Raw genomic sequence first — 17,906 nt, 5'->3', positions numbered from 1 at the left:
TAGAAGCTTGAAAGACTTTTTCAGGATAGTTGCCGCGGCTGTTCTCCCGACCGCGAACCGAAACTTCGTTTCACGCGTGATGCCCTCAGCTCGCGAGTGCGATCTCTTCTACGCCCGATCTCCGTGTTGTCTAGGGCAAGCTTCTCACGACGGCATGCTAAGTTGCAGTGCGTACGCTAGGCCTAACTGGTGCTAGCTGCCATATCGGTGGCCGCGGACTACAGAAGTCGCGGTTTGGTGCCGAGTCAATGAAACATTTTGCATTTAGAAGGGGTGACTTACATGTTTAACGAAAACGCGGGCGTGCGTGTGAAACACTCGAGTGGTGGTTTGTGGTCGCCACCGTTCTCGACATCGCGCGCGCGCAGTATGTTACCGCGGCGACTTCCCGTGACGGCGCATTTTTTCCGCGTTCGTTATGTCGGCACCGCAGGTCCGCGGACGCTAACCGTTCAACATTTTCAAATGTAAGCAGATGCAAACTTACGTCCTAGTCGCATGCCTCGATAGTCGGAATCGCGCGCCTGCCTGTTGGTCATGTTTTGCACACGTGCAACATTTCAAAAATGTTGATTTGGTTATAGTGCAGTACCGCTTATAGTGCGGATATTCGCGACTCCGGCGACTTACGTTATAAGCGGTCTATGCTGTAAATGGGTTCGACTGTATTTACAATGAACTACTGATATAACGACCAGTTTTTGCGGCACTTTCAAGTTCGCTATAAAGGGGTTCGACTGTATTTACAATGAACTACTGATATAACGACCAGTTTTCGCGGCACTTTCGAGTTCGCTATAAAGGGGTTCGACTGTATTTACAATGAACTACTGATATAACGACCAGTTTTCGCGGCACTTTCGAGTTCGTTATAAATGGGTTCGACTGTATTTACAATGAACTACTGATATAACGACCAGTTTTCGCGGCACCTTCGAGTTCGCTATAAATGGGTGTCGACTGATTTACAATGAAACTACTGATATAACGACCAGTTTTCGCGGCACTTCGAGTTCGTTATAAATGGATCGACTGTATTTACAATGAACTACTGAATATAACGACCCGTTTTCGCGGCACTTCGAGTTCGCTATAAAGGGGTCGACTGTATTTACAATGAACTACTGATATAACGCGGCAACTTTCGAGTTCGTTATAAATGGATTCGACTGTATTTACAATGAACTACTGATATAACGACCAGTTTTCGCGGCACTTTCGAGTTCGCTATAAAGGGGTTCGACTGTATTTACAATGAACTACTGATATAACGACCAGTTTTCGCGGCACTTTCGAGTTCGCTATAAAGGGGTTCGACTGTATTTACAATGAACTACTGATATAACGACCAGTTTTCGCGGCACTTTCGAGTTCGCTATAAAGGGGTTCGACTGTATTTACAATGAACTACTGATATAACGACCAGTTTTCGCAGCACTTTCGAGTTCGCTATAAAGGGGTTCGACTGTATTTACAATGAACTACTGATATAACGACCAGTTTTCGCGGCACTTTCGAGTTCGTTATAAACGGGTTCGACTGTATTTTCAAGGAACTACTGATATAATGACCAGTTCTCGCGGCACCTTCGAGTTCGTTATAAACGGGTTCGACTGTATTTACAATGAACTACTGATATAACGACCAGTTTTCGCTGAGGGATGCAACGTGGGCTTGTTGGTTACACATTTGAAAGGCTTTTGGTGTAGCGCGAAAAGAAACACCGACACGAGAAGGCACACAGGAACACCACAGAGCGCTACCAGAACATGTTTATTTTCAAGAACCAGACCGCTTATATACCATCAAAATCAGGCAGACAGCTGAACATGTGGGATCACTCAGATAATGCGTAAAAAACCACTTAACTAAGCAAAATCATGACAGGATAAAACTGTAAATCACCGCTTGCGCAAGAACCCCAACTCTTTAGATGACAATTTTATCGATGGCTTCCTCACACACAACTCACCAAGCGCATCGATAAGCTCGGCTTCAACTATAAGACGGGTGATCCCTTCTTTATGTTGACCAACAATGACGGTGTTATGAAACAATGGTTCCCAACCGCATGCATGAACGTGGAGTGCTAGAAACCCATCAGGCACCACTCTATTCGATTTGTAATGGTGCTCTCTCAATCGCTCATTGACACATCTGCTAGTTTGACCAACGAATTGCTTTCCACAAGAAAGAGGAACACGATAAATTACAAAACACTTACAATCAACAAATTTGTTTGCATGCTTTTTTGTGCAACCAACTTTTTCTGCTCTAACTGGATTTGTCATTGCACACAGTTTCCCGAGCTTATCGGGCACTGAAAATACTACCCTAATATTATCGCGAAGTTCCACCTTCTTGAGATTATGTGACAGCTGGTGAACATAGGGGATTACAGCAGTGCGTCTCGTTTCTGTCAATACGCGGCCTTGTGGCTTGAAATACTGCGACTTCTTTTCAACTGTTTCTCTGCGACAGACACTAAAACATGATTTGGATAGCCAGATTCCTTCAGGCGTGAAATCTGGTTCTGGAAGCTATGCATCGTTAGGTGGCCACAAGATTTGTTCAAAGCGTTGCTGAGGCACATCATTGCGATACCTCTCTTGGTTAGTTTCGAATGATTCAAATGAAATAGGAGTAAAGCTTTTTGAGTACGTGGTTCGTAGTTCCAGCATAGCTGGTTGTCAGAACAAATGAGACTTAAGTCTAAAAACGTAATACGCCCCTCGCTCGGCCATTCAACTGTCACTTGTAGGGGATCAAGACCTTCGTGAAACACATCCAACACATTGGCACTCTCACTTTCAAAACTGTTCCACGAGCTGACAATAAAAATAATAAAATCGTCTACATAACTAAACACTTTCTGAACATTTGTCCCCTCGATACGATCTGCCATACACCGGTCAAGTTCCGCTAGAAAAAGGTTGCTTAGCACAGGTGATATACATGAGCCTATACAAATACCCTTTTTTTGTAAAAGTATCTCTTCATTCCATTTAATGAATGTCAAAGTCAGATAAAATTGTAACAAGGCAATAAAGTCATCAGCAGATACGCCCGACTCAGTGGAGAACTTGACCACACCGAATTCATCAATGCTGGTTTCAACACATTTTAGCAATTGTGCATGAGGGAGGGAATAGTATAAGTCAGTGACATCAATAGAAAAGGCTTTTAGCCCTTCATTTTCGTGAGCTTTCATGAAGTCTAAAATGTTGTCTGAACTCTTTACTAAAAATGGGTCACGAGCCTCGAGGATTCAATAGGCACGTGTCTACACTGGCACCTAAAGTGTAGCCTAACAAGATTCCAACATAACATCGCCAAACACGTTAGGGCGCAGAGGTCAGTTTTATTGAAAGGAAGTGCACGCTACAGTGCGATGATGTGCATATCATAAGCAGCATTTGTCGGCGATTCCTCCGAGGTCGAGCAACACTTGACTATAGCATGCTGAGTAATAGGAGTACAGTTGAACTCGTTTATAACGAACTCAAAAGTGCCATGATAAGTGGCCATTATATCGGTAGTTCCTCGGATATGGACTCACTCTTAAAAACGTGCACTATAGCAATCAAACCCCGTTTTTTTTCTGCATATTTTTATTTAAAAATGCTAACAACACCTCTGGTGACAAATTAGACCTTTTCGTGTGTTAGGTGATGCCCGCTGTGTGCTCACGAGTGAATTAAACTGCCTTTGCAATGAAGTGGCGCCGTTTCACTGAATCGCGGTACCACCACGTGGAACCGATCATCCCTGGCTAGCTGCGTGCAGCACGTGACCTACTCGGCTCACGCCGTCACATGACGGGCCATTTGCAGTCTAATGTGTGCGTCCGTTTGTGCATTCTTCGTGCATGCTTCACTCCGGATCGTGCACGGTTGCAGCCTGTTTGTTAAACGCGACGAAGGCAAGCATTTTGCAAGCAACGCGCAAGTGGCTTTGCACGACGCGGCGGCGGCGAACTTGCGAACGGCAGCATGACTCGCTTGTACCGTCTTCATGCTGCCTCCCATTTCTTGTTTTCTTTTTTTTCCTCACTGTCATTCTGCCACTGAAGAAACGGCTGGAAAGTGAGCGACCTCGCTTGCAGCGTCCGAAATCTGCGTGCAGTGCTCACCACGGTCTATGATATCTTTGTCACGAGTAAACTGCAGTGGGGCACGTGTGAGAGTGCGCCTCTCTCATGCTTTAGAATCCCTGTCTGAACTTTTCTTTTTCGCTTTTTCGCAACAGAGCATGGCGTGCTTACAGCCGGAATCTCTTGATAATTTGACTTCGCACAATAACATGTAAAGAAATATACTGTAACCTATGCCAAAAAAACTTATTTGATTTCAATTTCATTTATTGATACCCTCAAGGCCAAAGGCATTACAGACAGAGGGGAGTGAGTAAAAAAAATTGAAGTAAAAGCAAACAAGAAATGCAGCAAACAATAAATGACAACAAAAATTCTTCGGCCCTGTAGCCTGTATACACTAGCAGTGGTGTGATATATGAAAACAATGCTATAACAAATGGTTTTTTTCTTTCTTTCAGCTGTTTATACATATTTCGAAAAGCACACGTGGTGCATGGAGTTCGTTATAAGTTTTTCTAGGTTAGCGTATTTACAACAAAAGTAATAAATTTGGCTTTTTTTCTCTATTTCTCTTGCCGTGGCAAAGTGCTACTAGGCTGAAGAGAGGTGTTACATATCCAGAAGGGTGCATGATTGGGTTTGGTGGTAGAGCACATTTTAAATTTCAATAGGGAGCGCAATAAAAACAGAGTGATGAGAGCATTCTGTTCATTGTCTCCTCTGTTATTGCGTTCCCTGTTGAAACTGAACTCATGCTGCAAATCGCTTCTCCTGCTACAATATCTGCTACCAAATGCTCTTGATGATTCCCATTGTATTTGTAGAAAAAATATGCACAGTATATCACTGCTGAAAAACCATTCATTAAACCCAGTATGTCCGGTCAACTGTTACCACAGTGAGGCCCTTTTGTACAATAATAATAACATCTGGGGTTTAACGCCCCAAAACCACGATATGATTATGAGACGCGCCGTAGTGGAGGGCTTCGGAAATTTTAACGATCTGGTATTCTTTAAGGTGCACTGACATTGCACAGCACACGGGCCTCTACCATTTCACCTCCACCGAAATGCGCCAGCTGTGGCCGGAATCGAACACACGACCTTTGGGTCAGCAACCGAGCACTGTAGCCACTGATCCACCGTGGCGGACGCCCTTTTAAGAGTACCAAGGAATTACCGTAGATTAATGCGTACTTGCTAGCGTTGCTGCACCAACAAAACGTAGATATTTGCTCGTTAAAACAAAACACTTTGCTGTTGGTTCCATCTGCGGGCAGCATCACCTAGATTATTGGCTCGGGCCCCTGTCGGGTCGGGCTGGGTAGGTGAAATTTTTTTCTCAGGTTCGGGTCGGACCCGGGTCTCGCTTTTGAGTCACCGGGCCGGGTTTGCGCAGGTAAACTTCAACAAGTTCCGGGCTCGGGCCGGACCTGGGCCGAGAATCACGGCCCGTGCAGTGCTCTAGTTTCAAGCACTGGCGTGGCTCTGTCGTAGAACACCTGACGCCATGCACAAGGCCTGGCTTAGGTTTCAGCTCGAACTGTGAATTTTATTTTTTGTGTCCACTGGGATTCTTCATTTGCTAACAATGTCGCTGACGCTAGCAACAAATTTTCCACGACATGACATCCTGAATGCTGTTGTATTCAGATATTTATAATCTCTTCTCGCCGTTCGTCAGTTAGTATAGACTGCGAAACGTGTGCATATGAGCCCATTCCACAGACTGTGGTATGTACCACACGTGACTGAGAGAAAAGGTTTCATGACGTACATGACAGACACTTCACATTATTTATGTCATGACCTGTTAATCGTGTTTGTCATACACTAATGTCCTCCTATGCTAATTTTGGTATGTACCAAGTCACGGAGATGACCACAAGAGCACCCAGGTGCAAACGGAGAGGATGGACTTCTGTCCAGACAGATGGACTGACAGACAGATAGAAACAGTCAAAGTACCATTGTTTTCCAAAGAAATATGGGCACTGACCCAGACTTTTCTTTGAGACTGAAGTAGCAAAAATATGGCAAGAAAAATCCAAGTAAAAAAACCAGACTCACTTGGCAGTATGCTCCTGTACCTGTTCTTGGCCCCACAACCAGCGATTTCAGCCCTCTCAGGGTGGTTCATCGGGATGTCCTGAGTGCATACAATGATACAAGTGATGTTGCAACCGGCGTTGCCATTTCAGTGCACATTCACTTAGGTACAGCAGACTTCATGTGCCTTCAGTGACAAAGAATTCATACTTAGCAAACAGCTAACTAGCTGCAAAGCACTTGTTACCAAACCAAAGGCACTTTGACTGTTTCTTTCTTTCTTTCTATCTAGCGGCCTACGTCCGGGCGCTCTCACAGCCGTTTCCTTACCTTCGTATATACCAAAATTAGCATAGGTAAACATAAGTGTATGACAAACACGTCACACACGCCCACTGAGCTGAGGTGAAATATTTAAGTGATAAATTGAGCTGAACTGAAGTATTCACCTTCATTTGCAACAGCAGGAGAATACTGTCAGAGTGCGTTGCTCTTGCAGCTCTCTACAATTTTTCACAGTCCCAGTATAGGTGACCCAGATGTCATTTCCTACTAGGACTGCCTCTAGCTGGCTCCCAGAACTCCATAAATCAAAGAGACCCACTGTTGATCGCCACCACAAAAGTTTGTTTAAACAATGAAGCAGTTTGTATTAAGCAGACTTTTATTGAGCCTATGAAAAACTAACCAAACATTCCCACAATGTTTGGTATACCCAAGAGTTCTGCTTACCAGTGTTTGTCGGAATGGGACTGCATTGTATATCACTTTTATCAATTTAAATAATGAGATTTGATATTACATCATGTCAATGATGCCTACCTATTTTACAAACTGAAGTGTGTGCGCACTGTTTTTTTTTTTCAGCCGCCATTCTCTTATTTCTTCGAGCATCTTCAGCGGATATTAATTCTGAGCATGAGGGAAACAGATAAAAGGTGAATAATTGAGTAGGAAGAAGATGCATACCCAAAACTCTGAGTGCAGGGCTGTCACATTGGAGAGGCAAGCCTGCAGTTGGGAACGTGTCAGGCGTCGACTCGCTCGCCGTAAATACGGGTCCTGGCACCTGGAGGCAGATAGTTGGTTTGTGGAGCCACGACATCATGCAAGCATGGAGCACCACAACTACAGAAACATTAATACTGCCACGCCCACTTCTTGTTTTATTTTGATGTATTCGGGATTGACCAGTAAGGACGGTTATGAACGCTCGACGCTGTCCGCGAAGCAGTGTTCGAGAAGCTTTGCGATTGTAGTAGATCATTTTGTTAAGATTGCGCACCACACGCGAATGTTCCAGCTTTGTCGAGAGATAATGCCGCCACCAGCGATATTGCTGGAAAGTTCGATAGCGGCTGTATAAAAGCCGACGCGCTTGACCCCTTGTCAGTTGATCGACAGTCGACGCTCTGTTTGCCGCTATCAGTGCACACCATGTGTATTGCTGTAAATCAACTTTCCATTTCCCGGCCACAAGTTCGGCCAAATAAACAGTTTCACCTTGAAAACGCCGACAGCTGTCTTCGTCGACGTCACGAAGCTCATTCAACCTCATTCACAAAGCTCATTCAATCATGAAAATAAGCTTACAGAACACTTCTGCTCATGTGTACAGTCGAACCAACTTATAACATTTTATGACAAGAAGCGGACCGATATTTGTTTCGTAAAACACACCAACAAATTCATTGATTGCCGTACAAGTGTGGTGTATAAGGTCCCTTTCAGCTGCAGCCGCTTCTACGTAGGACAGACAGGCCGATGCATTAACCGGAGATCGTTGGAACATGAGAGATCGCTAACAGGAGGCTCACCTCCTAATCTGTCTTTACGTTGTCGAGATTGTAAGTGCACGCCAAAATTTGATGAATGCGCAGTGTTGTACCGGCATAGAAATATAGAAACGCGTCTGATGATTGAAGCATGGCATATCGAGAATAGTGGTAGTGCATGCGTGAGCCAACCGTCTATTAACTTGCATAAAGATGAAATCAAATGCCTTAACAGTTATCTTTCACGTAGACCCCAACGCGTGCCGGATTGATAGGTTCGCCTGTTGCATGGTCATGCGCAAATAAGTTTTCGTGCCTTCTTTCTTTTGCGCCGTCGTGCGTCCCTTCAGTAGCTAGTCGACGTTTGTGGTGTCCAGACTTCTTTCTTGTGTCCGTGTTTGCACGCCCTGCCTTTTTTAGAATGAACTTATAACAGTATACAAGTGCCACAAAAATTCCATTCTTATAGCTTGGTTGCAAAGAAAAAAAAATGGTGGGAGCTGGTACAGCTTATTGAAATGAAAAACAAAATGAGAAGACAAGGATGAAGAGGGACACACACACACACGTCCCTGTCCTGTCATGCTGTTTTTTGTTTCAATATGCATCAGAACCAAGCAGGCCACCAACAAGCATTAATTGGTGAAGATGTTCTTCCTATATTGGCAATGTAGCCAGCGCCTTTCCTCCTTTGAAGAGCACATTGTAATGGCTTGTTCAAATTGTGTAACGGCTTGTTCAAATCGCACATCTCTTTGTGCGTGACACCGGATATGCAGCTTTGGTTACTTCACTGAGTCTTGCAGCTAACCTGCAACATAAGGCATGGGTAATCTGTGCAGGGTGAACGTGTGCAGCGGTGAATGTGCTCAATAAGGTTAACATCACCGGTAAAGAAGTATTTGAGGAGGGCAATCTGCTACACCGTGACAGCGCACATGGGTGGCACGATAATGTAACAATCTGGATTGGAAGAAATGCGGTTTTTGCCACAGCATGACAGATTATGTGTCGCTGGTGGTGTAACTGTTTACATCTTCTTCTATGGGCACAATGCACAAAAATCACCATATCGTCTCATATATCACAAATTTTCCCAAAATTTCTTGTTTAACATGCTCACTAGAAGAAAGCCACTAAAACGTAGAAAAGGAAAAAAAAGTCACACTTTCGCCTTAAGGGCGAAGCAATGAATGCAATAGCGAGAAATTTGAATGTCACAGGAAGAATGGCAAGCAGCTAGAAACTTGCTGCGCGCTGCTCAAGCACAATGGACGCAGGAAAAGAAAACACACAAGGTGAGTGCGAACGAACAACTGTCACAGCTCGACACCTGCAGTGCGCTGCTCAAATGAAAAGAAGGACGCACGAAAAGAACGCACAGGTAAACACAGTACGAGCGCGAACTGTCACAGTTGTTACTTCAACTAGCCGCTACTTAATCTCATCTAGCTACAAGAAAATTCGATGACGCAAACCACCGAGAAGAAAAGGCGAAAGGAAAGAGTGTCAACTCGCAACTACCTTTATTCTTGCAAATCCGCTGCTATATATACACCATGCGACACATGTGCAATAACACACCATGCGTCACATCCAACAATCAGCCACTCTCAATGCACGTGCTAGCTCAAAAACATGTCAAAAAAATCAAATTCAGCTGAACGCAGTACCATCAACGTATCGCTAATACAGATATCTTTTTTCTTTCGGATGAGATATGCTTCTAGCATCTCTTGCTCAATCACCTCCTTGCTAAGCAAAACGTTTTGTTGGGTTAGTTGGTTCATGACTCCTGAAGGAAAAAATTGTAGCGCAAAGCAACACACAGACAGACAGAGAGGACGGGACTGGCGCTAACTTCCAACTGTGTTTATTGAAGAAATGTACGTACATATATTTATTTATTTATTTATTAACAATACCTTACAGGCTCCTTATCGAAGCATTGTGTAAGGGGGGCGATACATGGTTAAATATGGCATTTGTTAAATACAGAAAAAGTTGAAAATCTAAACTATACATTCTGAAAGGTGCACTGAGATACTGCGACGTAATCGAGTGCCAGAAAAAAAAATAGTAACATCCAGGTAGAAAAAATAAAATAAGGGAGGAGCATGTGCGAAGCGGGAAAAATGTGAACTTAATTAACATTGACAGTTAGTGATTGAAAAACAAAGCAAATTTTGGCAGCGTTTACAATACTATACAATGTGATATAATACAGCGTTACACAATATTTAAAGAAAAAAAAAAATGAGATAAACGTACGAAGTAACAGATCTGGAAAAATTTTAATGAGAAAACTATGTAAGCATGAAATGTTCGAGTAGGCGGTCGTGGAAGGCTTTGCGATTAGTGATCGAAGCGATATCGCCAGGGAGATCGTTCCAATGTTTAACGGCATGTGGCAGCGCAGAACAACAAAATGCCCTTGTCTTGCCAAAGATGTGCTCAAAACTGCCCTGATTATGGAGCCGCCTAGACATGTGCAGTGGGGTTTTCAAAGGGAGGGAATGTGGCCTGGTGTTATAAATATATCCGTGAAGCAGGCACAAAAGGGAAACGTACCGGCGAACCTGAAGAGCGTGCAGCGAATGTTCGAGTTTCTTTTTCGTAATACTGGACTTGCGCTCGTAATTTCCTGTAATAAAACGGGCGGCACGGTTTTGTACAAGTTCTAGGTTAGTAATTAAGTAATCTTGATGAGGGGACCAAATAGATGACGCGAATTCTAACTGCGGGCGAATGAACGTTAGGTACGCTAACTTGCGAATGTTAGGTGGCGATTTACGCAGATTCCGGCGAGTGTACCCAAGCGTTTGTGATGCTTTAGCACAGATAGCAGTAATGTGGGGGTGCCAATAAAGATTGTGAGTTAGGTTTATCCCTAGATACTTGAATGACTGAACACGAGATATGGCAGAGTTGTTAATAACGTAGGGGAAATCTGAGTTCGATTGCTTGCGAGTGAAAGAGATGAGTTTACATTTTCCAGAGTTCAATACCATCAGCCATTTTTTACATCACATATTTATAAGGTTAATGTCATTTTGCAGGATGTGGTGATCATCAGGAGATGTTATTTTTCTATAAATGATATAGTCGTCAGCGAATAGTCTTATACTTGAGGAAATATTATTGGGCAGGTCATTAATGTAAATGAGGAAGAGTAAAGGGCCTAGAACACTGCCTTGAGGGACTCCGGATGTTACATCAGCAAGGGGAGAAACACAATTATTAATCACGGTAAATTGTTGTCGAGATGATAAAAAATTTCTAATCCAAGATAAGCTAGCAGAGTCCAGTCCGATGGAATTTAATTTAGAAAACAACCGACAATGGGCCACCCGGTCAAAAGCCTTGGAAAAGTCAAGGAAAATGCTATCGGTTTGTAAATTGTTGTCCATGTTAAAGTGCAAGTCGGTAGTAAACTCGAGCAACTGCATATCACATGACAGATGTTTTCGAAATCCATGTTGATTAATGAAAAAGAAATTATTAGTCTCCAGGTTACTGCAGATATGCGACGCAATTATGTGCTCCAGCATTTTACAGGAAATGCATGTTAGGGAAATGGGGCGGTAGTTGTCTGGTTGTTTCTTGTTTCCAGCTTTGAATACTGGAATAACCTTAGCAATCTTCCATTCATTAGGTAGTTGGCCGGTCGACAATGATTGATTAAATATTCTGCACAGTATTTCACTAGAAAGAGGCAGGGTATTTTTCAATATCTTAGCGTTTAGATTATCTACACCGGCAGATGTTGATAGTTTAAGGTTATTTATGAGACATGCAATGCCATCCGCAGTGACCGTTATTGGTGCCATATATGGATAACCTGAATCTGGAACATAAGGCACGTTTAGGTGATCTTCTTTTGTAAATAGTGACGAGAAAAATTTGTCTGACGAGAAATAATACTGATACTGACGAGAAAATAAGGAACACCAGAACAGCAAGGGCATGACACTCGCCATAATCAGGCAGAAAAGTAAGCGGAAAATCATATCTATGAGCATTGTCAGCAGGAAATCATTTTTTGCCAAACATTGCATAACAAGAAAGCTCCATGAATCTGGCGGTTGCACGCGTGTTCTACTGATTGCTATTTTGAAACTGCTAGATGAAGGAAAAAGGACCAAAGAATAAGCAACAAAAACTTGAAGATTGTTCATAAGATTGGTTCGTACATGGCGATAGCAACGGTTCTAGATGAACGGAAACTAGGAAGCAATGCATCATACGTAAAAGCGATGCTTCAGTATACATCACAGACGACAAATTCCGAGCATAACCAATCAGAAAAAACCAAAGCACAAAAAAACAAACAAGAGAACATTTTTTTCTTTATTCTCAAACGGAAGCGCGTTCATCATGAACCTATACCAACACGCCCAACTGGCAGTCATCCTAAATGTAACTTCCTAAGTCGTCACGGCGCCGTCATCGACCTGAGGTCTGAGTCCATAACACTAACCTCAGAAAAAGCGCTGCCACCCCACACGACTGCAGGGAACCACACATTCAATGTGATAGAAGAGCACATCACCGTTCCACCTCTCTCCAGCGTCATCATTTTTGTCGGCACCGAAGAACCCGCAGACCTTGAAGGGGTCATCGAGGGGATCAGCACCTGCTCCTGAACCGTCAGATTTGCGTCGCAAGAGGCATAGCCGAGCTGTGTGATGGCAAAGCAAAAATAGTGCTGACAAATTTCAGCCACGAATATCGGGCGCGAGGCCCACCACTGGAGACGCGGGCGCTCAATCGCTATGACGTGCAGGGTTGGATCACGTGAATTCGCCTCGCTCTGCCGTAGGGAAGCAGACGGTTGAATGCGGTGCTTCTAACCGGGATTTCGTGGCGTTTTCGCTTTTGAACAGCGTTGTTTTGCTCTCACTTCTTGTGTGTGGACCCCTAGAGACTACAGAGTCCTGAAAAGCAGCCAACGATCAGAATGTCCACACAAAATAATGCCATATGCTGGCTTCCCTGCAACATACAAGATATTGTGTTGCACAACCACCCTCCACACCGGTGAAGCATTAGTGACAAGGCAGTCAGGCACACCGGGTTTCCACGAGTGGCAGAAACCGCATGGAAATGTCATTCCCTCTCAGTTTTCGAGAAAGAAAGGTGGGGGGGCGTCGCTACGAACCCTCCACCCCCACCCTACACCGCCATTACCCCTTGGATTCGTTGTTGGCAGGGGTTCTCAAAGTGGGTTACCAGAAAGGACGATCATATAGGGTTCTTCAGGTGCTACTTATATTAGGGTTGTGTTACTACATGTTACTTATATTACAGCTGTGTGAATAGCAAAGGTTTGGGTACGAAGTAAACTCGTAGATTGAAACTGGAGTAAGAATCGAATATTTTTTGAATATTTTCTAATACTTCCAGGCGGAATTACAAAAAAAGTTGCAGAGGATACCCAAGCACATTTTTATGAGATGGGAGCATGAAAGTGTTTTGTACTGCTAGGTTGGTGCTATGGAAAGCTGCTGCAAATCGGAAACAAGCAAAACACAGTACGGCATCGAGGAATTTCAGCTGCCACTATGCATTGGTTCAACAAGTCATTTAAGTCGTCTTTATCACTAAAGAATATTATAGAGCTGGCAGCAGTGTCGCTGCTAAAAAAAAAAGCCCACAGGTGGATGCCTAAAACTTGTTGCAGCAGTGCCCTTCCTAAAGAAAACCTTTATCTGCAGTAAAGATGAATTGGATACAACTGCTTTTGCTGGGAATTTATCCTATTCTTCATTAGAGTGCAGAATAGCTTATTTCCGAGTTCAGGATCGCGAAAAGTGACCTCTCTGATATCCCGAAACAAGTGGCAATGTCCTTTGTGTCTTGCCGATAGAGATCGCTTGCAAAATACGAGCCTTGTTGGCACCAGCCATTTCCTGAACAATGGCGATTGCTTAGAACAGGGGTTGGAAACCTGCGGCCCCCGGCACAACGTCAGAACCCCCTCCCCTGCACTTTCTATCCGAAGGCCGACATGGCACTTTTGAACTCAAATGGGGTTAGACAGGAACAAAGAAAGAAGGTTTGAATAATCTAGCAGCAGCCATGATAACAGTGTTGGGTAGCACATACGTCTTTCTCGAGACTGAAGTTAAATCAAAATTGCATTCCTGACTAACCAATGAACACCTCCACGACTTTCTGCATCTGTCGGTGAGCAACCTCGATGTAGATATCTGCAAGTTGGCTAAGAATGTTGAGCACCTAAAATCGCCTTGAAAGTGTGAGGCCAACCCCACCTAGTTGGCGGCCAGAAGCCCTTGCGAGGACTGGCGTCATTTTTCTTGCAAAACGACGTCCTCCTAAAAAAGAACTTTTACCACACCGAGCCAACTACCTCCTCGCTATTACGTTCAGAGATTTTGGAAGCTTTGCATGACAACACAACGGCTGGACATTTTGGATTTTCCCACACGCAGGATACGACAAAACTACTACTGGCCTCACCTCACTGCCGATGTCACCCATTACATAAGGACTTGCCGAGACTGTCAGTGACGGAAGACATCGCCGACTAGACCAGCCAGACTTCTTCAACCCATCGAGCCACCTCGCCGACCACTGAAGCAAATCAGGATGGACTTCCTGGGGCCATTCCTGATGTCGACTTCCGGAAACAAATGGATCGTCGTAGCTACCGATTACTTCACCCGCTATGCCAGGCAGAGGTCCTCATCACTGACAGAGGTACGGCCTTTACTGGGGACCTAACTCGGGCGATCCTGAGATACAGCCAGACAAGCCACTGCCAGACCACACCGCCTACTACTCACAGACCTCACTGAGCATCAAAACAAAACCATCGCCAACATGCTGGCCATGTACGTCGACGTCAAGCACAAGACATGGGATGCCATCCTTCTGTACGTGACCTCCGCATAAAACTCAGCTGTACAAGAAACGACGCAGATGACGCCATACAAGTTGTTCTACAGAAGGAACCCGGCAATAACGCTCGACACTACGCTGCCGAACATCACCGATGAAGAATATCTCGACATCACGACCTGCTTACAGCGTGCCCAAAAAGCTCGACAGCTTGCCCGCCTGCGTATCCAGAACCACCAGAGGGTCGACAGCAGTAACTACAATCTTTGATGACGCAACATGGAATACCAAACCAGAGACCTTGTTTGGGTCTGGACACTGATACACCGACGTAGGCTCATTGAAAAACTTCTTCGGCAATACTTTGGGCCAGACAAGGTGCTTTGATGTCTCGGCAGTCTGGACTACGAGGTCATCTTGGACAGCATCACAAACTCTCAGTGGTGCCGCACACGACCTGAAGCTGTTTCATATGCATTACCAAACCTAAGGACTACTTCTTTCCTTTCCTTATTATTGTTCCTTGTTTGTGTACAGATATTTCTTTCTCCTACCATGCTCCATTTCAAGCATCGGCACGATACCACATGTGCTCTTTTCTTTCTATTTTTCTGTTACTGGCTCATTACACGTGTAACTACTGCCCTGTGCAAACTGCACCCAATCGACTGGGAACCGTCCAGATTATTTTGGAACCTTTCATTAAGATTATGTGGACAACGCGAACATTATAGAGTTTATTCAGGAACTTCGTGGCCACCAGCAATAACGATGGAATCTTTGATGGCACATGTATAAATACCTAACTGTTTCACCGCTTGGCAGATTACTCGATGGCCGACGACTGCTCTCGCCGCTTTCAGTGCACAGTGTGTATCCCTTGTATTCTTAGCTTTCATTTACCGAGCAAAAGTTCACCCAAATGAAGAGTTTTGTATTTCCCAGTGTTTTTGCTGCCTTCTTCCACGTCTCAACCACATGAAAATATTGAAAATTTTGTCATACTGAAGTTTGTTATACCAAGGCTTCACCGCATTATGACTTTAACCTTTCGAGGGTTTCTGCCGTACATGTACGGCACCACCTAACAGGCACCAAAAGGTTTTCGTCGTACATGTACGGCATTGCCTATAAGTTTAAAAGGTGCACATTTTCGATCATTTCTATTGCTTGGAATGTGCTGCCACGCTTCAGGAATACATGGAATTTTTTTTCATCTGCCGATGTCTCTCTGTTGGTCTTTTTTCTTTTTTGCTTTCCAAAGCGGCGCGGCGGCTTTCACTTGCGCATCAGAACGCACGCATGCTGTTGGTTTCGGTTTCATCCTTTGGGTGGTTATCGCTTCTCGCGCCCGCAAAGCTGATGGCTCTCTGGTTTCTACTCTCTCAAAGGGTGACCGCTTGTGACTCTCGTTTATTGCTCCCCGGGGTGCAATTACATCTGTTCCCGTGCTGCGCTAAATTATACTAACGACACCGCCGTGGTTGCGCTTCCTGTTTTGGGGAGCACGAATATTTTTTTACCGGAAAAGTACTCTGGTGCGCTTATTTTTGTATGCCTGTGAGCTATGTTTCATACAATGCAGAATTTTTATTTATAAAAAGTTGTATAAGTGTTTTTTTGAGGATTTTGCTTAATGTTACAGTATAACCTCACTACAATGGATCTGTTTATAACAGACATTCAGATATTACATAACAATTTGCGGCGTTACGCCGACCTCCGTATATGCTCCACTGATTGAGCTTCGTTTACAACGGATTCTGGTACAACAGACATTCGGATATAATTGACTAAAATGTCAGGCCAGCAAGGTGGTCAGGACTCCGGACTTTTCTACCACGGACATACCAAATGCAATAACTTTCGACTTCAAACATCGCTTAGCATACTTTCGAGACGGGAACAGCACGCCGCGGATATCGACGTACCGATTTAAGAACGAAGGCCACCGACCTCCGGTCTGTCAATGATCAGCTATGCCTAGCTGTAGCGACAAAAAATCGGCGCGCAGCATGCTTGGTGTTCCGTTTTGGGACGCTGACGCGCGAAATTGCTAGCCACTGCCCAATTCTCCGAGCGGTCGCTGTGCGGCGCGCTTGGCCGGGGGTCCGCTGTCGATGCGCAAAATGCCCATCCGCGGTTCTGAGGAGCCAGCGGGCGTTGCGATTCGTTGTTTGCGACGAAGGACATTGCGGCTTCTTCGCTTTCGCATGTCCGCTAGCATGATGTTCTTGCCCGCAAAGTTCGGACTGTTCTCGTACATCGGCACCGTCAGCGGAGTTAGGCCTAGCCACGACATCGAGTAAAAAAAGCTCGGTTGTGATGTGTGCGGCCACAGTGCCCGATGTTTCAGAGTACATCATGCTCGATTGCGAGCACAAAGAGTTGTCCCGTGGTGGTCTTCGTCATAAGCTCCGAAGTGCTGATAAGAAGAACCTAGCTCTAACAGCGGGTCCAACGAGTACGTCTGCGATGTTCGCGACGAGTGTGGCGCGCTGTCGTAATCTGATGATTGAGATTCCGCTTGCAGCTGCCAAACTAAAGCGTTCTAAATTATTGTCGACCAGTGAACACAGAACGAGTGCGAACGCGTCACTAAGTTGCGCAATTTTCGACAGCCGCGACCTCGCGACGCACAAGCAGCAGACGACGATCCCGAAGCGAGCATCACGGCAGAAACAGCCAATCGGAGGCCTTGAATTGAACTTCAAACATGCTTTTTGTACGCTTGTTACTGAATGGAGGAGCTAGCTGAAACGGAGAACTTGAACACGGAGAAATGCTCTTCACGACGAGCCCAAAATGGTGGCGACCGGTTGCGCCGTTACCAAGCTTTAATTTTGAAAAACGTTGCTTTTTTTTGCTACTTCCGTAATTTTATCCAAGTCGGCAGACGCAAAAAAAAATTTTGATAGCACTTCTACGCAGTTTTAGATATTTTGGAATCGGATGAAAATGGGCTACAAAAACTAGAAATGCGATTTTCCAAAAATCGCTTTTTTTTGGTCCCCCATTAAAAATAAGACCATGTTTGTGACTCGTAATTCTCTCTGGTAATAACTGACCCATTCAGCGTTTACATAAAAGTCTGTAGTAACAGTACTTGGATTGTACATA

At 44.5% G+C, this 17,906-nt stretch overlaps 1 protein-coding gene across 1 annotated transcript in view; it reads right to left on the bottom strand.

Moving 5' to 3' along the window:
* The window catches only part of LOC119384118 (receptor-type tyrosine-protein phosphatase R), a 106,361-nt gene that overhangs the window by 81,622 nt on the left and 6,833 nt on the right, over window positions 1-17,906 (bottom strand). The window contains exons 3-4 of the mRNA XM_049413058.1: window positions 7,117-7,216; window positions 6,169-6,247 (exon numbers count right to left, since the gene is read on the bottom strand). Coding sequence (XP_049269015.1) covers window positions 6,169-6,247; window positions 7,117-7,216 — 179 coding nt within the window. The remainder of the gene's footprint in view (window positions 1-6,168; window positions 6,248-7,116; window positions 7,217-17,906) is intronic.

The sequence above is a fragment of the Rhipicephalus sanguineus genome, chromosome 2, assembly GCF_013339695.2.
Source record: "Rhipicephalus sanguineus isolate Rsan-2018 chromosome 2, BIME_Rsan_1.4, whole genome shotgun sequence".
Classification (NCBI taxonomy): Eukaryota; Metazoa; Arthropoda; class Arachnida; order Ixodida; family Ixodidae; genus Rhipicephalus; species Rhipicephalus sanguineus.
Note: the sequence above shows the minus strand (reverse complement) of the source record. Positions and strands in the feature narration are given on the sequence as shown.